General features: G+C 42.8%; 1 protein-coding gene across 2 annotated transcripts in view; it reads right to left on the bottom strand.

Moving 5' to 3' along the window:
• ankhb (ANKH inorganic pyrophosphate transport regulator b) overlaps positions 1 to 23421 on the bottom strand; it is a 143462-nt gene extending 120041 nt beyond the window's left edge. For both annotated transcript variants that reach the window (XM_068001889.1, XM_068001890.1), the window contains exon 1: positions 23020 to 23421. In XM_068001889.1, coding sequence (XP_067857990.1) covers positions 23020 to 23118 — 99 coding nt within the window. In that variant the 5' untranslated portion in view covers positions 23119 to 23421. The remainder of the gene's footprint in view (positions 1 to 23019) is intronic.
• Positions 23422 to 23981: the final 560 nt, after the last annotated feature.

Here is a 23981-nt window from a genome sequence, read left to right as displayed (position 1 = left end):
AATATTATGAAATATCTAGTGTTACATGCCTGCATAACAGCCACTGCATTTCATAAAGTAATTCATTGTGTGAAGCATTTTGAGACAGCTCAAGTGAACGGTACTACATGTGCAATTATTTATTTTTTGAGAAATCTGTCAGAAAATACATATTTCAAAAGGGATGATACATTATTCTGGGAATATATTTTTCCTGTACAAAACAGATTAGGATGTAAACATTGAAAAATGAACCTGTAGTGAAATGGTAAGACAGGAATGCATATTATATATGTAGGCCTTTGACAGATGCGCCAGCAAAGGATAAGTGGTGGGTTTAGGCTGCTGGGCTTAGGCTGTTGGGCTATTACAAGGAGAATTTGACAAATAGAGTACAAGAGCAGCTGTTCACTCTGGAATAACATAACTGAAAGTTCAAGTCAGAATCCCATTTGTAGTTTTAACTGAATAATTTAGTGAACATTACAAATACCCAAACATTACTTGCAACCTTGTCTCAAGGCTATTGGTGGCACAATCTGACTTCTTGAATGAACAGTCTAATTATCTGTCTGAATAAACATCACAATGCAGAGAGAGGTGCTGGAGATAAGACAGGGGGTTCATTCCTGTGCTTCTCTGCATGGTGAATTTTCAATCTTGGCTTGATCATTAAGGGGAAGGTGATGGCACTGATAACAAGTTAGCTATTTCTCCACAAGGTGGAAAAGCAAGTTGCTCCAGCCCACTCTATGGTGCTTCATATAGGTTTTAGCGGTAAAGTGCTGACACTTGTGAGTCAGAAGATTGTGGGTTCAAGCCCTACTCCAGAGACTTAAGCAGATAATCTCAGCTGACACTTTAGTGCACTACTGAGGGAGCATTGTCAGAGGTGCCGTCTTTCAGATAAGACTATAAATTGAGGCCCCGTCTGCCCTCTCAGGTGGACATGTAGATTCCGTACACTATTCAAAGATTTATCCCTCAGCCAACATTACTAACACAGATTATCTAATCATTTATTTAATTTGTGGGACCGTGCTGTGCATTTCCCTACAACAGTGACTACATTTCAGAAGTTTTTAAAGTTGGCTGTAAAGCGCTTTAGGACATCTTGGAGTCATGAAAGTTCTTTCTTGTCTCCGAGAATGAAGGGGAAAGTTAGAAGACTGGTTTACTTTTTTTTTATATACAGAGGATTGTTAGAACATGGAATGTATGGCTTTCACTACAAATAATGAACAGAGGAAATCTTCCCCAGAGTAACTGGGAAATACTTCAGAGGATCACAAATGGCTATTTAGGCAGAGACCATAACATCATTTAAAATGGAACTAGATAAGTGTTTGAAAAGAATAATGTAAAAGGATACAGGAAAATGTCAAGTAAATGGGATTAGTGTAGGTAGCTCTTGCTGAAAAGCCAACAACAGCATAGGTGTGATGGGTTTAATGGCCTCCTTCTGTACTGTAATTTCTATGATTCTATGAGTGCATTAGAAAGACAACTTGCAGATACCAGCAAGAGAGCATGACACAAGTAGCAAACAGAAGGAAATAGTAAACAATTTTACAACACCAAGTTATAGTCCAACAATTTTATTTTTAATCCCACAAGCTTTCGGAGGCTTCCCCCTTCCTCAGGTGGTGTGGAAGGGGGAAGCCTCCAAAAGCTTGTGGGATTAAAAATAAAATTGTTGGACTATAACTTGGTGTTGTAAAATTGTTTACAATTGTCAACCCCAGTCCATCACCGGCATCTCCACATCAGAAGGAAATAGAGCAGAGGGGAAGATTTGCTCTGTTTGCTATTTGTAGGAAAATAATAAATAAGTCTTTATACACAAGTTTAGGATTTCACTACAAATAGGGAACAGAGCAAGTGGAAAGTATTTTAGAGGATCAGGAAATGGCAGAAATATTAAATGGATGCTTCATATCAGTTTTCACATATGAAAAAGTGCAAGAGAAACTGGCAACATTCAATGGGTTCTGGACAAATTAAGTGGATGTGCAAAGGAAGACCAGATGTAATTCGCTACAGAAGTATGAACGTTAAGCAAAGTGGAAAAGGAAACACAATCTATATGTATACGATAAAGGAATGTCCATTAGTAAAGGTGGAAAAAGATTTGGCCTGATTACTGACAGTTCAGTGAAAGTATCCCCCAATTGTAAAACTTGTAAAGCTTAGCTTGGCTCAGAGATAGCATTCTCCCTTCAGTCAGAGGGCTGTGGGTTCAAGTCATGCAATCTAGGCTGATACTTCAGTGCAGTACTGAGGGACTATCTGCAGCACTGTTCGAGGTGCAGAATGAGATGAGGTTATTTGGTCATCATTCATTTGCTGTTTGTGGAACCTTGCTATGTACAAATTCGCTGTCACACTTGCCCATATAACAGTAGTGAGTGCACTTCAAAAGTCATCCATAAGTTGTAAAATGCCTTGGGATGTCTTGAGAACGTGATAAGCGTTACAGTCTACTCCTGTTATATTTGAGCAAAGGAACTGCTCTGAATTAAGAATAAATACTGATACAGATAATCAAATTCTGTGGAACATAATGATTACCTGAACTGCTAGGACAACCAAAATGTTTTTCCAAGGAAGGCAATTGGTCCAGCAGGTACACGATCAGACACAAGATTAAGCAGATATTCTGGTGTTTTAAAGCATTTTGGGAAGGGCTGGAAAAATTTACAGAAGCTTTCCTCATGGCATTACTTGAGCTCACAATAGAGCAGATTGTGCATGGTTTGTGGAACAAAATGGATTTAATGGAGCAAATAGTCTTTCTCATTCCTTGCTATGAGCTGTGCTGGGGGCAGGATTAGAGAGGCTTTACAGAAGGGCATTTGCCTGCTCGCTCAGCCAAGGAAGCAAGATGAATGGGTGGAAAGGAGGGAATTAACTAAAAACAAGACAAAAAACCCTTTTGTTTTAAGTATAATGGTTTTGTTGCATTCCTCCAACAGAGCTTTTGGCAGCAGAAAAATTCACGAGAACATAAATTCACATTTGTCTCATTGAAACATTTCAGTGTAACAATGTTTTTTTTCCAGAAGCTTATACACACACTAGCCCAGACTTTCCACAGTTTAAACGGGAATGGTTATTTGCAGGTTTTGAACTGAATCAAATGGAAATGCACTGTTTGCAGCCAATTTTCCATAGTCATCTTAATGCACAACTTCAGGTGCAGATTTGGATGGGTACACTGATCATGGGAGCAGAAAATGGTGTAAGTGAAATTTAGAGGAGCAGACAATTAGAGGAGTGTAAGAATAGGGGCCCAAATTTTCTGCCAGACTTTGGAATGGCTCATAAGGCATTTCAACCCATGAGCAGCCTTTGCCAAGGATGACTGGGAGAACTAAGAAAGGACAGGCAAAAATGAAGGAAAGGGAAAATCCGAGGTGCATGCATGAGTGTGCAGGGCAAACGATAGAGAAGCCCAGCACCTGACAGCTGCTAAAGGGGAGGCGGTGTTGCATGAGGTGGTTGCATGGAGGGTTGCCCTCTCTGTAGCACCATTCCCACAGATCATGCCTCCCGGCAGCATGCCTTCAAGGAAGTGGAGCGCAGCTGACTGTTATTGTCACAGGCTGTGCCAGCCCTGTGCTACATGACAGCTGCACGTGTCCTGACTCGCGATCTTGACCCTGTGATGAATGGTCATCACAGTCATTGCAGGGTATGTGTGCAAGAGCCAGCAGATATGCAACTTGGTGGTGCAGCCAATCAGGTTATGCTGGCTGTTGATCATATTTTTTTATATTCGTTCATGGGATGTGGGCGTCGCTGGCGAGGCCGGCATTTATTGCCCATCCCTAATTGCCCTTGAGAAGGTGGTGGTGAGCCGCCTTCTTGAACCGCTGCAGTCCGTGTGGTGACGGTTCTCCCACAGTGCTGTTAGGAAGGGAGTTCCAGGATTTTGACCCAGCGACGATGAAGGAACGGCGATATATTTCCAAGTCGGGATGGTGTGTGACTTGGAGGGGAACGTGCAGGTGGTGTTGTTCCCATGTGCCTCCTGCTCTTGTCCTTCTAGGTGGTAGAGGTCGTGGGTTTGGGAGGTGCTGTCAAAGAAGCCTTGGCGAGTTGCTGCAGTGCATCCTTTGCATGGTGCACACTGCAGCCACTGTGCGCCGGTGGTGAAAGGAGTGAATGTTTAGGGTGGTAGATGGGGTGCCAATCAAGCGGGCTGCTTTATCTTGGATGGTGTCGAGCTTCTTGAGTGTTGTTGGAGCTGCACTCATCCAAGCAAGTGGAGAGTATTCCAACACACTCCTGACTTGTGCCTTGTAGATGGTGGAAAGGCTTTGGGGAGTCAGGAGGTGAGTCACTCGCCACAGAATACCCAGCCTCTGACCTGCTCTCATAGCTACAGTATTTATATGGCTGGTCCAGTTAAGTTTCTGGTCAATGGTGACCCCCAGGATGTTGATGGTGGGGGATTTGGCGATGGTAATGCCGTTGAATGTCAAGGAGGGGTGGTTAGACTCTCTCTTGTTGGAGATGGTCATTGCCTGGCACGAATGTTACTTGCCACTTATGAGCCCAAGCCTGGATGTTGTCCAGGTCTTGCTGCATGCGGGCTCGGACTGCTTCATTATTTGAAGGGTTGCGAATGGAACTGAACACTGTGCAATCATCTGCGAAGATCCCCATTTCTGACCTTATGATGGAGGGAAGGTCATTGATGAAGTAGCTGAAGATGGTTGTGCCTAGGACACTGCCGAGGAACTCCTGCAGCAATGTCCTGGGGCTGAGATGATTGGCCTCCAACAACCACTACCATCTTCCTTTGTGCTAGGTATGACTCCAGCCACTGGAGAGTTTTCCCCGATTCCCATTGACTTCAATTTTACTAGGGCTCCTTGGTGCCACACTCGGTCAAACGCTGCCTTGATGTCAAGGGCAGTCACTCTCACCTCACCTCTGGAATTCAGCTCTTTTGTCCATGTTTGGACCAAGGCTGTAATGAGGTCTGGAGCCGAGTGGTCCTGGCGGAACCCAAACTGAGCATCGGTGAGCAGGTTATTGGTGGGATGTTGTCAGGGCCCATAGCCTTTGCTATATCCAGTGCACGCAGCCGTTTCTTGATATCACGTGGAGTGAATCAAATTGGCTGAAGACTGGCTTCTGTGATGGTGGGGATATCGGGAGGAGGCAGAGATGGATCATCCACTCAGCACTTCTGGCTGAAGATGGTTGCAAACGCTTCAGCCTTGTATTTTGCACTCATGTGCTGGACTCCGCCATCATCATTTCTATGATTGTAGTGCTTCCGAGGAATGATCCAACATTATCATTGGTCAGGTATTCACAGATCTTAAGCGGCACCATTGGATCTGCAGTTTGGGAAGGGGAGACTCTGTGTGCACTAATTGTCTGCCAGAGTGAGGTCTGGCCGCCTCTATCTGTAGGTTGAGGTGTGTGAGGGTCTTGGTAGTGGGCAAAAGTCACCTCTCATGCAATCTAACCTGCCTGGCATCTCTCTGTGGATCAAACCTCTCAGATAGGGGATCCCCCACTAGGAAAGGCATTGGTGCCAGTAATGGTACAGGAGACAAAAAAAAAGAACAATTGGCATAAAGGCTGATGAGAATCAAAGTGCCAGCAGAAAAGAAAATAGCAAACCAGTCAAAAAATGACATTTACTCACCTGTGCCCCTTAAAAATCTGCTACTGCCACAGCTGATTCCCTAGCATTGTGTGACACCCATTTCATAAGGGTCTTTTAGAAACTACGTCCTGCACAACCGATCATCGGGAAATTGTGTGTCGGATGGATACACAGTCAAATTAATATTTAAATAAAGTAGGCACTTGTTTGAGCCAAGCGCTTTCGTTGCCACGAGTCCCCACCCCTCAGAAACTACCATCTTGGTGCAAAGTGGGTACAGCTCTGACAGGACAGAATTCCCACCCATTTTCCACTACCGGCCACCTGATGAATCCCTCTACAATGGTCGGGGAAGCACTAGACAATCAAAGCCGCTGTTTATAGATTAGGGAACTAAGACTCTTCCATATCAGAGGAATCAATTCTTAGAAGAGGAATCCTCTCATGAAAATATCACGAGTTTGAACTTTAAGATAATGAGGGATAGTAAGAAATGATTCTGGATTTAATAGATGCTCTGGTAAATCTCAACATCTTCCTCAAATTAAAGCCTTTTTTTAATATTAAGCCATCAATGACTTATCCTGATCACCATGGTAATCATAGTTTAAAATTAGCACAATACCACCACGGTGACAGTAAAAGCAAAAAATAATCATGGATGAAGGGGTATGATTTATTCTGGGCCATTATGGAGAAATCCTTAGCCCAGGAGCAAGATAATTAACTGCAGTGAAAATAAAGAAATGTCTAAATGAAGCTGAATATCCTTTAGCACAACACATTGCAAAGCACATATGAAAAGTTAACCCATCCAATAAACAGACCATTACACCACTGACAGGCATTACATCCATTCTTTCATTCATGCATGCATTAAAAAAGACTGCAGTGGATCATTTGCACCTATAGTTCTTCTAACTCAGAGGTAGATCGTCCATGCTTGTAGAAGCGATTCCATAATGCCTTGTTAAAAAAGTGCAGTAGTGTACATAATCCAGTTTGTATGGACCAACAATGCAAGCCTAATCAGGGGTTCATTTCTCCGAAATCTCAGCTACGTTCTCAATTACAAGTTATGCTCCGCCTGTATCATGTTTTCCTAATCTCACGTGATTCCTAACGCAGAAAGCAGGCAATTTTCTCCCAAGACTGTGGCATTATTCCTCGGAACCAACTCCTGGAGATGTACAGGAATCATCCTCCAAGTATTGTATTCTCTAAGTTGGAAGGCGCCTGGTCTTCAATTAACCTGCAATCACTCTGTATAAGGAAGTCTGTGAGGTGGTTATCATAGAGGTAACCTGCATTCCATCATTCAACCAAGTAGGCCCTATGAGGTAAGGTAACAGTGTACTAACACACTATGCTACTGGGACCACCATCACACTCATGACTTCAATGCATTGGTCATAACAGGTTTTGGCAGTATTCAGAGGTTGCAAAGTTTCCCCGGAATTTCCAGGATTATTTCTGAATTTCCCTTGACTGTTCCACACACTGAATTTTGTCTAGATTTATCCCTGATCGAACTTTGACGCAGTACAAAACATACCCTTCATGCATTAAAAAAAAGGTTTTCATTCCAATTTGGGTCAACATGCACTCGTGGGCCTCAAAATACGAGCACTTTGACAGTAAGCAATACAGCAGAGAAAATCAGTTGCTCGTGGAATAAATGCTGCATCACACCATTCCTCAAGTATTCTCTCCTTTTCCATCAATTTACTGCAGAATACTCTTCATCAATCATAGGATAGTACAGTACAGTACAAACACCATGTAATTGAACTCTTCTGATGAAATCAAATCAGCACCGTTTAACTGATGCATGTAGTTCACTTTACAATCTGTCAGTTTATTCTTATTAAAGGAAATCGATTAACTCTAATTTTCATTTTTAAAGGGATAGTTTGAGATTTTAATGTACTTTTTCAGATTCTTTAGAAAATATATACCAGCTGGATTATTCTGTAATTCCCAAATAATCCATTGACCTCAGGAATGTGACTACTTATAACACTTATTGAAATGAGTGACAGCACCAGTAGAGCTACATCATTTTGCATTAAAAAATATTTTAGCGATTTGTCTCACAGACGTGGCTGCATATTTCTCTTGGGGAAAAAAATGAAAACTGTCAATACTGAATAAATACCAATTTACAAATAAATTATAAAATCGGCTTATAGCCAGGCCCAATCAAAAGAAACCAATCCCAGGGGTAGCAGGGAGGAGGAACAGTTCTACTTTTAGCTCTTATTCCACACATCCCCAGCAATACAACTGAATTCTTAATGATAGTTTGCTAATAAATGCTGTGCTTAGATTGGTACTCTGCGTGGATCAGGATTTATCTGTGGATTCTAGATAAAATTAGTCAATTTGTACATCTTTGAGTGTCAGCCCAGATTAGCCTGCATTGGGGGAGGGGAAGAAAGGGAAGGGTACAGCTTTCGGGGCATAGTTCTTGGGCACCGTAATTGGAGGATCCAGCATTAGAGTACCTTAAAATCTGGATTATAAATAAATGTAGCATACAAACTATTTCCCTATTTTGCATTTGGTATTTTAGTTAAAATCCTACAAGTTGCATCAGTGTAAAGGGGAATGGGTGGGAAACATAAAAACATGCATAAAACAGGTGACTTACAGGTCAGAGCCAAACTTAAATGGTAGATCCCTGAAACAAGAGCAATAGACAGGATTCTATTCATATGTAATGAAGAATGTGACGTTTTGCAATTAATGATTAGATTTTTTTATATACAAATGAACTCAGCTGTTTTTATATACTGCAGTTGCACACCAAAGGCTCTCAGTGGGAGATTTACAGCCTCTGGTTACCAAGTACAAACCTACTGCTACCTCAGTGAAAGGCACCTCCGCCCTCAGTGGAGAAAATGGGGGGCGGGGGGGGGGGGGGGGGTGGTGAAGGTAAATTATTGACTTCAGTTCTTGACCATAGACATATTTTACTGCTGATTAGACTCAGTTTCTGTCAAACAGCAGCAATTGCCTAAATAAAACATTCTGTATCAGGCATATTCCTATTCAGAGGATGTACTATACTGTACAGGCACATGCTTGCTGTGTGCTATACTGCACTCTTTACATTTTCTCTTATTCAACATTATTTTTTTTTGCAGAGTATTGATTTATATAAAAAAGGTGTGATGGAAACAGAAGAGTAGAACTGATCTATTTTCAGTCCTTGGGGCCTAGTACATGATCAGCTGCTCTACAAAACTTGCTGATTACAAAAATCAGTGATCCCAAATTCTTATAGGTCATCATAATGCAATATCCTATAATATCATGTACATCAAGATTAAAATGGGATTTAAAACTGACAGCTCCATCTCTGGGGCCCAATAGTAAAATATATATGAGAAAGAGATCGGGTGGGGATAGAGAGGTCAGGCATTCTTTCATAATCTGCAAGTCAAAGAAATTAATGTTTAACAGAAAATTGAAAGAATTTCTCACTTCACAAACTATTCTAATAACAAAAAGGGAAATAAAGCATATCCTCTTCATCATTTGTAACACCAGGTCCTTTATTCATTGGGTCACTTCTGTTCCCAATATTGCATCCAACCATGTGCTGTTATTTGGGTTGTTATTAAGTGCTCAGTCTGCTTTCTAATCAAAGTTTCATCTGTATCCCATTTTCAAAATATTGGGAAATGTTTTACAGGGCTCAAAATATAAGCTGTAATCTCTACTATGGCCTAGTGGATAAATACACTGCCCTATATGATATTCGCCACGTTTTCAGTGGTAGCACTCTCGCCTCTGAGTCAGAAGGTTGTGGGGTTCAAGTTTCACTCCAGAGACTTGAGCACATAATCCAGGCTGACACTCCAGTGAAGTAGAGGGAGTGCTGCACTGTCGGAGATGCTGTCTTTCGGATGAGAAGTTAAACCGAGGCCCCATCTGTCCTCTCAGGTGGATGTTAAAAGATCCCATGACACTATTTCCAATCGAGTTCTCCCCAGTGTCCTGCCCAATACTTATCCCTCAACCAATATCATTAAAACAGATTATCTGATCATTATTTCATTGCTGTTTGTGGGACCTTGCTGTGTGCAAATTGGCTGCTGCGTTTCCTACATTACAACAAAGAATACTTAATTGGTTGTGAAGTGCTTTGGGACGTCCTGAGGTCATGAAAGGCAATATATAAATGTAAGTTTTCTTTTCCTAAGCCATGCAGATCAGGAAGGTCCCAGGTTCAATCCACAATTTGTGCTGAGTTAACTATCTTCATCAGGGTAGCATTACAAATGCTACTTTTGGCCAAAGTTGAGTAGCAGGGCTCCCACTTCTGTCCCAGTGACCTTTGCTAGATACTGTGAGAGGATGTCAGATGAGGACAGGATTGGGCTCTGATATGTTGTCATGGTTATGGTCAAGGGTCACACATGACTGTTGGTTATATGGGTGAAGTACTCAAGGGTTGTTGGCACCTGTGGAACCAAACCCCACCATGAGTGGGTACATTAGGATTGAAGGACAGAAAATTGGGAGGTGGGGGTGGGAAGGCAGAGGTTGGGGTGGGAAGGCAGAGGTTGGGGGAAAAATGGTTGCAGAATCAGCAGCCAACAAAAGTTATTGAGCCATGAATTAAAAGAAAAAAAAATTGCTGGTTTGTCAACATAACAAAAATTAAAAACACTTCATCTTTTAAGTACATACCAGTGGAAAACATTCAAGGAGCTTTGTAAAAGCCTATGTTCCTCCGTGTGGGAACACAGTGTAGCAATCATACATTGACACTGGAACCTGGAAAATGATCATCTGAGTAGACGCACACCCACTGTCAACTGTCTATTGCTAAATGTTCTCTTCTCAATCCAGTGGAGCTGTGCTAATTCATGGTCGATTAGTGAAGACATATCTTCCTATATGTATTTTTTTTAAAGAAGTGCCTTTGGGAACCCCTCATGGTTCAACATGTGGTGCATATTTCCACTTACGCTTTCCAATAATTCACAAATTGTGACATGACAACTCCGATATATACAATGGCAAACCTGCTGCTGAGAGATAGTTTGCTGGATCACAGTGAAGTTGGTGCATGACAACAGTTAGAAGCTTTGTGTTAATGTGGCTCAGTTGATTAAAAAAACTCTATCTGGGTGAATGCTGCAAACATGATATAGCAAAAACAGAAAGAGGCCGATTAAAATATTGCAGTACATTTTTTCAGATAGCAGTAATCTATTCTGTCCATATCTATGAAATTAACAGTATGAAATACTGTCGTTTCAATGGTATCCTAATTGAGAGGTTTATATACACTCAGACCAGTTACAATCATCAGTGGGGCTATAGCATTTGATTCACTCCTTGGCATTTGTTATTTTATATAATACACATTGAGCCCGATATTAGGAGGGCGGCGAGTTGGCAGCGGGGGGGGGGGGGGGGTCGACTGGGCACGTGGGTAACGCCCCCAGTGAAATCGGGGTGCTCCGCACGCAATCGCAGCTTGATTGAAGGTACTTACCTTTGCTTCCGGGTTTCGCGCTCGAAAGCTGCGCAGCAAGCAGACTGCGCATGCACAGCATTGGCTGTCAGCTGGAGGAGCCCTATTTAAAGGGGCAGTCCTCCACTGACTGAGGCTGCAGAAAACAGGCAAAATTACAGCATGGAGCAGCCCAGGGGGAAGGCTGCTCCCAGGTTTAATGATGCCTCACTCCAGGTCTTACTGGATGGGGTGAGGAGGAAGGGGGAGGACAGAGATCTTCTCCCCAGCGGGCGGGAGGAAGTGGCCTGCCTCTGCCACCAAGGCCTGACTCGAGGTGGCAGAGGAGGTCACCAGCACCACCAACATATTGCGCACCTGCATACAGTGCAGGAGGCGCTTCAATGACCTAGTAGGTAGCTGAAGTGAGTACACTCGTTCCCCTACACTCCGTCTGCCACATCACTGCCCCCACCCCACATCTCCTTCTGCACTGCCAACACTACTCGATCACATCACTCCTCACACCCACTCAAAGCTCATCCTCATCTTACCTGCACTTACTCACCTCGCCAGCACTCATCCCACCACTACCACTCAACCCAATCCTCATACAATCTCATGGCTGTATCTCATACTCACCCTCTTATGCATCTCTTTCACGGTCAGCCTCACTCAACCTGCCACCATCTGTGTTGCAGCCACAGGGCATGCATCACATATGTGCAGTAGGAAGCGTAAGGCAAACGTGTTGTGAGCATGAAGGGGATGCACAAGGGTTTGAGGGTTTGTCATGGTTTTTACTTATATTTGATTTCTGACCAACTCACATTACATATTATATTGTCACCACTACTGTCACGTCTTTGCAAATCTTGTCTGGTTTGTGCAATAATGCCCTTTCCTGAGGGTCACTATGAAGACCCACAACTGATGACACCCATTGTGACACTGCAGGGTGTAGGTGTATTTGCAGGGCTCTTTTGTGCAGACGACTGAGAGACGTCGGCGATGTCCCCGGTGGCACCCTGGAAGGATGCGAAGGAGAAGTTGTTGAGGGCAGTGGTGACTTTGACAGCAACAGGTAAGAAGATGGTGCTCGGGCCAGCCGGGAGCAGCTCGGCATGAAGGAGGCTGCAGATGTCCATGACTACACGTCGAGTGACTCTGAGCCTCCGTGTGCACAGCTGCTCAGAGAGGTCCAGGAAGCTGAGCCTCGGTCTGTAGACCCTGCGGCGAGGGTAGTGCCTTCTGCGACGCATCTCCCTCTGCGGTTGCCCTCCCTCCTGCTGTGCAGGTGGATGTGTCACAGCACTGTGTTGTGGAGCTCCACGTGTCAGAGGTGGACGGTGAGGCCGGTGATGCTGTTCGTCCTCTGAGGAGGTCATGACTGCAGCTATGGCGGCCTCCATCCGGAAGATGTACGTTTGAGGAGGTCCGCAAGGTAGGTACATGTCTCTGGACACCGGGGTAAGTGTGCAAGTTGGTGAATTTTATTGTCAGGAGGAGGGTGGTGGAGGCCAAACTTTGTCCCAAGTGACAGAGTGGCCTCCTGCAATGAGTGAGGGTCTCCCCTCCCCCCCAACACCTGTCAAATGGACCTTTGCAGCTGCCACAGCTGATGCTGCAGCTGATGGCTGCAACACGTCCATTTAAACTGGGAGTGTTTCCCCCAGTATGGGAAACAGCCTCAGTTGACTTGAAAATCCCACCCCTCCTAAAACATCATGTTAATCAGATCTGTAAATGACCTGAAGTACTTAAATAATTACCTTAAGTGGCATCCCGCCGGCTTCAATTGGGAGTCCCACATGCGGGGGCTGCACGCGCATGTAAGCACGTCACTGGGGAACCCACAAGTGGGCGGGTTGGAGCCGGGCTCCGGACCTGCCCCAGGAATCCCCAATTTTCGGAGCCCCCCCGCCACGAATGCACCCGCTCGGGGGTGCGAAAATCGAGCCCATTGTTTGGAATTTTCAGTTGAAATTTCTCCGCGCAGGTTAGTGTTTTTGTTGTTTTAGAGTGTAGATGTGACACTGAATGATGTTCACCGGGAGGCATTGTACTAGTTTCTGGTGCCCTTATTGCAGATATACTGCAAATTAGGAGTCAGTAAATCACAGAGAATTCCCACAATGTCTCAATAATATTTTTCTGTCAAATGCCATATTCAACTTATAGGGAAGGGGGAAATACCTTTGTTGAAATATCAGTTGATTGAACTTTTTATAAAAAATTGACAAGTGTAAATCTGTCTTAAACATGATTAAGAAGTTGCCAATGTTTCCAGATTTTTCTACTGAAAAGCGATGCCCTTCACAGCTCCATGATTGGAATCATGCCACCATTCACTGTCAAAGATCACATATAAAGAAAAGCAAAATGGGTGAGGTACTGGAGGTCAGTTAGCACCCATGGTGCAGTATCCCAGCAGGAGTCAGCACATTCATGAGACGTGAGACGTGAGAAAAAGAAGACTTTTTTAAAAAAGGATAATTACTCTTTAATACATGAACATGCTCTCTACAAACAGTGCATACTGCATATAAAACAACTGCAGATAGTGCTATGGCACTGCAAGGACCAAGGAAATCAAGAAAGCACAAATAGAACACCAAAAACAAAAGAAACACTACTGTAAAACATACACAAGAAACTGCACCTATACATTATTACCTTCAAATGTGAAAGCATTTTATGCACTATAAATGAACCAAATCACAGCAACAGCCAATTTGCTACCACACTAGCATGTTTTCAGCTCTCATTCTTGAGATCATTTCTCAGTCATTATTAAGCTCCTCAGGCACTGCAAGCTTTAACATTATTTTGATATTGTACACTCTCTGCAAGTCTTGTACATTTTATTTTATAAAAATGTTATACATTGCAATAGATGTCAATGGCTACAATGCATTTCTGGGGTTTGATGGCATTCATAAACCATTTAAGCTTCACTTTGTGTTTACATTTTGTCCTAATCTCTCAACATGTTCCAGTCTTCTGTAACATATTGTTATCTGGTACCCTCAATGGCTCGGCTAGTTAAGGCAGGTCACGCTGCGGCAGTGTGCGACATGCACGCCAGAAAAGTTCTAAGTTCAGTCTCTGGACTGTGCTTAATTAGAACCATAGAAGTTTACAATAGAGGAGGAGGCCATTTGGTCCATCATATCTATGCTGTTTCTTTACTAAAGAAATCCAAAACTAATCCCTCTGCCCTGCTGCCTCCCTATAGCCTTGTATCTTTCTCTGCATCAAATATTTTTCCAACTTTTCCTTAAAAGATGCAATGGTCACTGCATCAACCATTCCCTGTGATAAAGCATTCCGTGCGCTGACAGTTATGTGTAAAGAAATTGCTCTTTATCTCTGCCCTCACATTGCTATTGATAATTTTCAGTTGCTGATCCCTCTTCACTGATTCTCCAACCAGAAGGAAATAAGGTGAATCGGGAAAGACGATCAAAACTGTTGATCACTGTAAAAATGTTAACAATCTCGAATAAATCTCCTCAGCCCTTTTTGTTCCAGTGGAAACAGTTTGAGTATCTCAAATCTCTCCATAATTATAGTTTCTCAACCCTGGTACCATTTTGGTGAATCTATACTGTATGCACTCTATAGTTTTCATGTACTTTCTACAATGGAATTCCCAATTCCTGCACACCATACTGTAATTGTGGCCTAACCAACGTTTTGTATAAAGTCTTCATTACTTCTTTAACTGATCTCAGTAGCAATATGGAAACTATAAATGGCCTAAGTGCTTCGGTGAAAAGGTGGGGTGGGGTGGGGGGGCAGAAGAAGGGAGGGAAAATAAAACAAAATGTTTCTGCTCCTAGGAGCTAACCAGTGACCACCTCCGAGAAAGCACCTGTGTGCATATTGAGTAAGAACAAGACTGAGTACAGCTGTAAGGCCCCTCTGGCAACCAACTAGATTGGACTGCTGACATTCAGTGTTTAGGCTCATACATGAAGAATGGCCACTTGAGAGTGGTTCCATAGGGTGCCTGGCACTTGTGAAAATGTGCCACAGCAAGGGGTCAATGTTTTGAAAAAAGATGGGTGAAAAAAAATTAAAGCTTATTTATGCATCTACTGTAAGTTAGTAAGAACTGTAAGAGACATTAGCACTGAGGTTGGTTTAAATGAACCAAAGAGTGACATGATTGAAATCATGATGTGGAGATGCCGGTGATGGACTGGGGTTGACAATTGTAAACAATTTTACAACACCAAGTTATAGTCCAGCAATTTTATTTTAAATTCACAAGCTTTCGGAGACTTCCTCCTTCCTCAGGTAAACATTTACCTGAGGAAGGAGGAAGTCTCCGAAAGCTTGTGAATTTAAAATAAAATTGCTGGACTATAACTTGGTGTTGTAAAATTGTTTATGATTGAAATCAGAATGAGGTAAAGGATTTGGGGATTCAGAGGTCTGTAGCAGGGAGACAAAATTCACTCCAACTCTGTGTGAGAAAGATTTAAATTGTTTTTTGGTGCAAATTGATGGATAAACAAAGCAAGAGCCAAACGACTTTTCGTAACCAAATATTTTGCCAACTGCTGGAACAATTTTTGACAAACACAAGGATGCACCAAATCTATCACTTAAGTATAAAGATAATAATGCTACCCCACCTTCGTACGACACAATGAACTACTTTGGACTGAACTGGCTCTCCGATAGGCTGGGTCACTCCATGCTTGAAAGCTGCTCCCTTTACATTGCAGGGAGGATATAGGCACCACCAGAACTTATGCGAGCTTGAACGGAGCAATTACTAAAGTCACTTTTGGGATTTTCATTTTCTAGCTCCGGACCCTGCCTGTGTCTAGGGAAGGCCTGTGCAGGCCAGCCATGAGAAAACTGGCCTGTACTGGACAGCCCAAATAATGGCAGCCAGCACTACCATTGTCAGCCTTTTATAGGATATTACAGCACAGGATGCCATTCGGCCTACCGTGCCTGTGCCGGCTTTTTGAAAGAGCTATCCAATTAGTCCCGCTCCCCTGCTCTTTCCCCATAGCCCTGCAGCTGTCTCCTCTTCAAATATTTATTCAATTCCCTTTTGAAAGTTACTATTGAATCTGCTTCCACCACACTTTCAGGCAGTGCATTCCAGATCATCATAATACACTACGTTAAAAAGATTCTCCTCATTTCACCTCTGGCTCTTTTGCCAAATACCTTTAATCCGTGTCCTCTAATGACAGATCCTTCTGCCAGTGGAAACAGTTTCTCCCTATTTACTCTTTTCAAAACCGTTCATGATTTTGAATGCCTCTATTAAATCTCCCCTTAATCTTCAGAACAATCCCAGCTTCTCCAGTCTCCCCACATAACTGAAGACCCTTATCCTTAAGCTAGAGACTGCTTGTGTTACTGCCTTGGAAAACTACTTCTGGTGCTGGTTCTGTACTAGCAGCAGTGCTGCCTCATTTACACAACAGTGCTGTTACACAAAAGGAGTGTTCTTCATGAATCAGCTGAACATTTCCCATTTTGTTCCAATCACCAATTAATTAGGGATTTTTCAAAATAACAATACTTATTTGACATACCTGTATAAACCATGGTAATATTAGCCATCCCGCTAATAGTAAAAATGATACAATTTATAATTATTGTAATAACTCAAGTTTCTTTTTCCCCCAAATTGAAAATAATTTTCTTAATCCAGTTCTTGTGAATCGTGCAGTATTATTTTGCAGTTATAGTATCACAATAACTAATCTAACTGCCTTCAATCAGTGGAATTTTGGCACTAATATTTTATTAGGTATTAGCTAGATTCACCAAACAGAAAGTCTATTATATCAGATTTTTAAAAAAAAATCTGGGAGAAAGCAAATAAAAGGCTGCAATTGAATCTACTGGTTGACATCATCCAAAATGCTCAATTAAATTGCAGCCTTATTATTCCTTCCAACCATCCATAATTACATGTATGCAATGGAGCATGGTTTAACAACTACTGTAATAAACTCTTTATAAAGGATACAAACAATTCAGTTGCCGGGAAAAAAAATAACAGTTGACCAAATTTCATAGCCTCACAAAAATCAGGATATGGAAGATAAATGTCAGGGACCAGCGGTTTACAGAAAATAAACCACTGAATGATACTGGTCGTTTAACTCACCAGCACTCCAAGCATGATTGAATTCTGTTGACCGTGACACAAGCAGTTTGTGGTCAATAAATTACGTTTTCTATATCTAACCCACTCATCCACTACATTTATTGCAAGATTAGTATTTGTGTAAATAGTTTAAAGTAGTGCAAAATACTGTTTTTGTTTCATTTTGCATTCGGACTACAGAGCAATACTATAGTGAGGTCAGGCCTCATGAACCAGTGCACGATTTTAGTGTTGGCCTGAGCCTGGAGTCAAGAGTATGAGACTGTGCAGCAGAGCTAGAGTGCAGGCAAAAATCAAGAACTGATTGATTGTGAGCTTGCCACTGCTGTGGCTCAGTGCAAACATATTTCACATGGCGCTGATAAATCTTTAACGCATCTGGGGTAAGCGTTATATTACTGCTTATTTGATATGCTGATGAAGTAAGGTGGGAGGTGGCTTGTGTCGAGCATAAACACCAGCTCAGATGTGTTGGGCTGGATGGCCCGTTTTTGTGCAGTAAATTCTATGTAATATACCATTTAAAAAGTTGAAATGTTCTCTCATGAGGATCCTAATAGTCTGGCGGCCACATACATTATAGAGTTCATAAGCTTTTTTTTTACAAATAACTATTCTACTGTCAAGGAATCACACCGAGACATCCCCACAAATACTATTAAAGATCAAGCTATCAGTGAAGATCAGTGTCTGTTCTCCTGCTAGAATAATGTCACTGTTAATATAATGGACTGCATAACACAAACAACAAATGAAGTGTGTGCATCAGACTACACAATAAGGAAAGCATTCAGTGATATATTTGATATATATTGTAGGTTAGAACAGGCAGAAAATCTGTTTAAAACCATTTATATTGCAGAATGTATTCCACAGCACTGGTGGAAAATGTTTAAGAGTCACAATTGACACCCTCTTCCTCTGGATGACATCCCCAACGTCTGTCCATAAAGACCAGCGATTCAATTTTTGCTTACATTTGCTTGCTTTCAAAAAGAGCCTCTTTGGTCAAACACCTTCTGAGTGGTTCTCTGTTCATCCAAGAGCAGCATCGCAACTTCATTTACAGTACAGGGGCTGCTGACTTGATTATAGTCGGAATGCTTACATCAGTGCTGACCATGTCAGGACCAAATTAGGTTATAATCATAGAATCACAGAAAGGTTACAGCATGGAAGGAGGCCATTCAGCCCATCGAGTCTGCGCCAGCTGTATGTAAGAGCAATCCACCTAGTCCCACTCCCCCACCTTATCCCCTTAGCCCTGCAAATTTTTTCCTTTCAAGTACTTATCCAGTTCCCTTTTGAATCTGCCTCCACCATTCCCTCATGCAGTGCATCGCAGATCCTAACCACTCGCTGTGTAAAAAGATTTCTCCTCATGTCACCTTTGGTTCTTTTGCCAATTACCTTAAATCTATGTCTTCTGGTCCTTTACCCTTCCGCCAATGGGAACAGTTTCTCTCTATCTACTTTGTCTAGACCCTTCATGAGTTTGAATACCTCTATCAAATCTCCTCGCAACCATCTCTGTTCCAAGGAGAACAACCCCAGCTTCTCCATAAGAAAGAAAAAACCCAGCTTCTCCAGTCTATAACTAAAGTCCCTCATCCCTGGAATCATTTTAGTAAATCTCTGCTGCACCCTATGTAAGACCTTCACATCTTTCCTAAAGTGTGGTGCCCAGAACTGGACATAGTTGTGGCCGAACCAGTGTTTTATAAAGGTTCATCATGCCTTCCATACTCTATGTCTCTATTTATAAAGCCCAGGATCCTGTATGCTTTATTAACCGCTTTCTCAACCTGCCCTGCCACCATCAACAATTTGTGCGCATAAACCCCAAGATCTCTCTATTCCTGTACCCCTTTTAGAGTTGTGCCTTCTAGTTTATATTGCCTCTCCATGTTCTGCCTACCGAAATGTATCACCTCACATTTTTGAGTTAAATTTCATCTGCCACGTGTCTGCCCATGCCACCAGCCTGTCTATATCCTCTTGAAGTCTAATCACTATCCTCTTCACTGTTCACTACCCTTGTAACACCCTTTGTGTCATCTGCAAATTTTGAAATTGTGCCCTGTACATCCAAGTCCAAGTCATTAATATATATCAAGAAAAGCAGTGGTCCCAGCACTGACCCCTGGGGAACACCACTGTACACTTCCCGCCAATCCGAAAAATAACCGTTTACCACTACTCTCTGTTTCCTGTCCTTTAGCCAATTCTGTATCCATGTTGCTACAGCCCCCTTTATTCCATGGGCCACAATCTTGATGATAAGCCTACCGTGCGGCACTTTATCAAAAGCCTTTTGAAAATCCATATACACCACATCAACTGCATTGCCCTCATCTACCCTCTCTGTTACCTCATCAAAAAAGTCTATCAGGTTAGTTAAACACCATATGCCTTTAACAAATCCACGCTGGCTTTCCCTAATCAATCCATACTCGTCCAAGTGACTGTTAATTCTGTCCCAGATTATTGTTTCTAAAACTTTCCCTACCACTGAGGTTAAACTGACTGGCCTATTGTTGCTGGGTTTATCCTTACACCCTTTTTTGAACAAGGATGTAACATTTGCAATTCTCCAGTCCTCTGGCTCTACCCCAGTATCTATGGATGTTTGGAAGATTATGGCCAGTACCGCCACAATTTCCACCCTGACTTCCCTCAGCAACCTATGCATCCCATCCGGACCGGGAGATTTATCTACTTTAAGTACAGCTAGCCTTTCAAGTACCTCTTCTTTATCAATTTTTAGCCCATCCAGTATCTCAACTATATCTTCCTTTATTGAGACTCTGGCAGCATCTTCTTCCATGGTAAAGACAAATGCAAAGTACTCATTTAGTACCTCGGCTTTACCCTCTACCTCCATGAGCTGATCTCCTTTATGGTCCCTAATCGGCCCCACCCCTTCTCTTACTACCCATTTACTGTTTACATGCCTGTAGAAGACTTATGGATTCTCTTTTATGTTGGCAGTCAGTCTATTCTCATCCTCTCTCTTTGCCCCTCTTATTTCCTTTTTCACTTCTCCTCTCAACTTTCTATATTCTGCTTGGTTCTCACTTGTGTTATCAACCGTACATCTGTCATACGCCCCTTTTTTCCGTTTGATCTTACTCACTAACTCTTTTGTCATCTAGGGAGCTCTGGCTTTATTTGCCCTACCTTTCTGCCTCGTGGGAATGTGCCTAGTCTGTAACCGAACCATCTCCTCCTTAAAGGCCGCCCACTGTTCAATTACAGTTTTGCCTGCCAATCTTTGATTCCAATTTGCCTGCGCCAGATCTGTTCTCATCCCATTGAAATTGGCCCTCCTCCAATTGAGTATTTTTACTTTAGAGTGGCCTGCATCCTTTTCCATAGCTATTCTAAACCTTTGAAAGTCGCTGCTCCCTAAATGCTCCCCCACTGACACTTGCTCCACTTGGTCCACCTCATTCCATAGAACCAAGTCCAGCAATACCTCCTTACTCGTTGGGCTGGAAAAGTACTGGTTTAGAAAGTTATCCTGAATACATTTCAAAAATTCCTCCCACTCTGTGCCCCTTAAATTATTATTGTTAGCCCAGTCTATAATAAGATAGTTGAAGTCCCCAGTTATCACTACTCTGTAGCTTTTGCACCTCTCTGTAATTTCCCAGCAAATTTGCTCCTCTATATCCTTCCCACTAGTTGGTGGCCTATAGAATACACCCTAGTAGTGTAATAGCACCTCTTTAATAGAGATTTGCTTACATGGATTTTTTTTTAGAATTAGATTTGTACTTACATAGATTTGACTACAGAGACAAATCCTTGATATAATACAACTCTTGATTTTTTTTTCAAATTATAAGTTCTGAACTTAAGCATTACTGTACTTGTGCAACTACTGCTGCTGAACTGCCTATGCCTTCTTTAGAGGGTGCAGTAATGCTCTGTTATCATAAACAGACAAAGATTCACACAAAGGCCAAGTTCAGGTCTGGCCCACTCCAGTTGCAATAAGTGCATTCAGATTTCTTTGATCTAGTCGAATGGTTATCCCTACAAAGTATGCAATGGTCTACATAAGAAATGTCTCTGGCTAGAGCAGTTGATTTTCATTTCCAAAATGATATATAGCACCTTTAATGTAGCAAAGTGTCCCACAAAAAAAGGACAAGATAAACAGACAATGAACAGTAGTTAAGGGAGGGGACCAAAGGTGTTGTTGAAGAGTAAGATTTGTTTTATGCTGCATTTGAAGTTGGACAAAATGGAAAAATTTAGGAAAAAAATTCAAGACCACAGGATCTTGATGTTAAAGACTGTGCTACAAATGCTGAGGTGGAGTGAGAATACACATAATGGGCAAGAGGCAGAAGAGCAGAGGTTGCAAACTTAAACTTAAGGCTGGAGAAAGTTGCAGAAGTAGGGTGGGGCAAGACTGTGGAGGGATCTGTAGATGAAGATTTAGAAATCAATACATTGGGAAATGGGGAGCCATGGATGTCGGTGAGGACAGGGGCTGGTCGACTTCAACTACTTCACCCAAGTGGCCATTTGTCATGTGTGAGCCTTCATATTGATTGCTGACAGACTATTTGACTATTTGATGGCATCATAGCCAAATCCAACCCTGTCCTCATTCGATATCCATATATGCTTACTTCCAGCACAGGTCAACAGCTGGAGTAGAAACCCTGGCTGTTTGTTCACCTTCCTAGCCCAGGTGATGTGGCCAGCTGCAGCATCCCTGAAGCATGAATTCTATAATTGATACAAGTGTCGGCAGCTGTTACAGACGACTTACTGCTACCTCAAGAGAAATTACACTGGCTCTTTTCACCATAAGCGGAGAGGAAGTTAATAAATTCACAATTAACTTTTCAATAACAGAGACGTTCCACATTTTTAGCAAAGATTAATTTCACACATTGTGCTGGGCATCTTTCGCCAATCTTGACACCCTGTTACAGTATGTACCTTGCTTAGTACGAGAGCCGGTAACTAAACAAACACTGCCTGAATCAACGGCATGATGCGAACACAATACGATCTGCCTGATTAAGGTGAATGCTTCACTCAACTGCAGCTAGAAAAGATAGCAGTCGCCAGAAAGGCAGACTGCTGCAGCCATACCCTGATGGACAGTATGATTAACAGGTATTGGAAGTGACTGGCAACACATTTAAAATGTAGACATGCAATCAGGCGTGTGTGTGTGTGGAACGGTGATGAACGGGTGACATTCCATCTCCGAACCTGGAACTCTGAGCACACGGGGCAAGTGATACATTAGCATTCTATTACGGGATATGGAATTCTGCGCAACAAGGGCGAGGAACGGCAAGTGATACATTGGGATCCCACCCTCGCATCCGCGCGCGCCTTTATCCGGACTCCGCTGCATTCAAATTCGATGCACATAGATCATATTTATCATTTTAAAACCTTGGCACACGAAAAAAAAAAGCAGAATAATCATCTGGGGCTACCTCTCCTCAAGTTCCGCTTCAGCCCTACACATTGAACATACATCACACCACAGATAGGGGGCCGTGATCGCTGGCCAGAACAGCTGATCACGGTCACCATCCTCAATCCCCCTGCGTTTTACGAATCGCACCGTCTCGTCCGTTTTCTGCCAAAAAATGTCATGCATTAAGAGTGTCACGGCACCGTGCACTCACTTAAAGCGCCCAGTAGCGTAGACTAAACAGACAGCTCTCACAGCCCATCGCCATCAATCCCGTTGGAAAATAAAGTACGTCACAAATTGCATTTCAGATTAAAAATAAAGCCACTGACCTGTTCTCCAAGGTCTACCGCTATATTGGTGATCGCCAGGGGTACGAGAAATCGCACTAGCGGCCAATAATGGGTCTGAAACCCCGTCAGTTTTACCATGGTACCTGCTTTTTGCAGTCTACATGTATGGATGGGTGAGACTGGGGGCGGGGGATTCAGTAGAAACAAACCGGATTAGAAGAGCTGACGATCTCTTTTCTTTCCACACAATATAAAAGAGGAGAAGTTTCTGCTGGGTTTGCCATTGTGCTGCGCAGTAAACAAGGAGAGGGCGGAAAAAAAACCCCGACCAACAGCAGAGCGGAACAATTGTGATTCATACACAGAAGCCTCTCCCTGTCACGCTGCTAGGGGAATCCACCGAGAACATGATGAGTGGAGGAAAACTGAGAGTGGCCAGAGCAGGAGGGGAGCGGTGAGACACAAACACGTGGCCTTGACACTAATACGGCTGCAGAGCCCCTCCCTCATAACGTCAGTGCTCATCGACAACACGTAAAGTATGAGGTTCAAGGTCGCACTGTTTATTAGCTCAGATGATTAAAACGTTGGTTCAATATTACATGTAGGATACAAGCGGCTCAGGAGCCCAACTGGGTCGAGAGGAAGGAAGGGGTTCATGAAGACAGCTGAGTAAAAAAGAAAATTAATCAAACCAAATTCATTTTTTAAAAAATGCACGTGTAGGGATTTTCTGTACTGGCTGCTTCTGCACACTTTCCACTTCCTTGCCCTCATCTTCCATCTAGGCTGTGCCATCTTGCTGTCCAGCGGAGGCGAGGACCTCAATGGAGGGCTTTCTACACAGCAGTCCTCCCCTGCACCATTGGGGATCGGGGTGGAGAGTGTAGCACCGAACAGTGCTGACCCTTAAGTTTTAAGTCACTTCACGGACTCCCTGTGACTTTTGCAGCCTGGATGAGTCTGTGTGTCATATCTACATGGAGTATGAGAGGTTACAG

Source organism: Heptranchias perlo, chromosome 2, assembly GCF_035084215.1.
Source record: "Heptranchias perlo isolate sHepPer1 chromosome 2, sHepPer1.hap1, whole genome shotgun sequence".
NCBI lineage: Eukaryota > Metazoa > Chordata > Chondrichthyes > Hexanchiformes > Hexanchidae > Heptranchias > Heptranchias perlo.
This window is presented reverse-complemented; position numbering and strand designations above follow the sequence as displayed.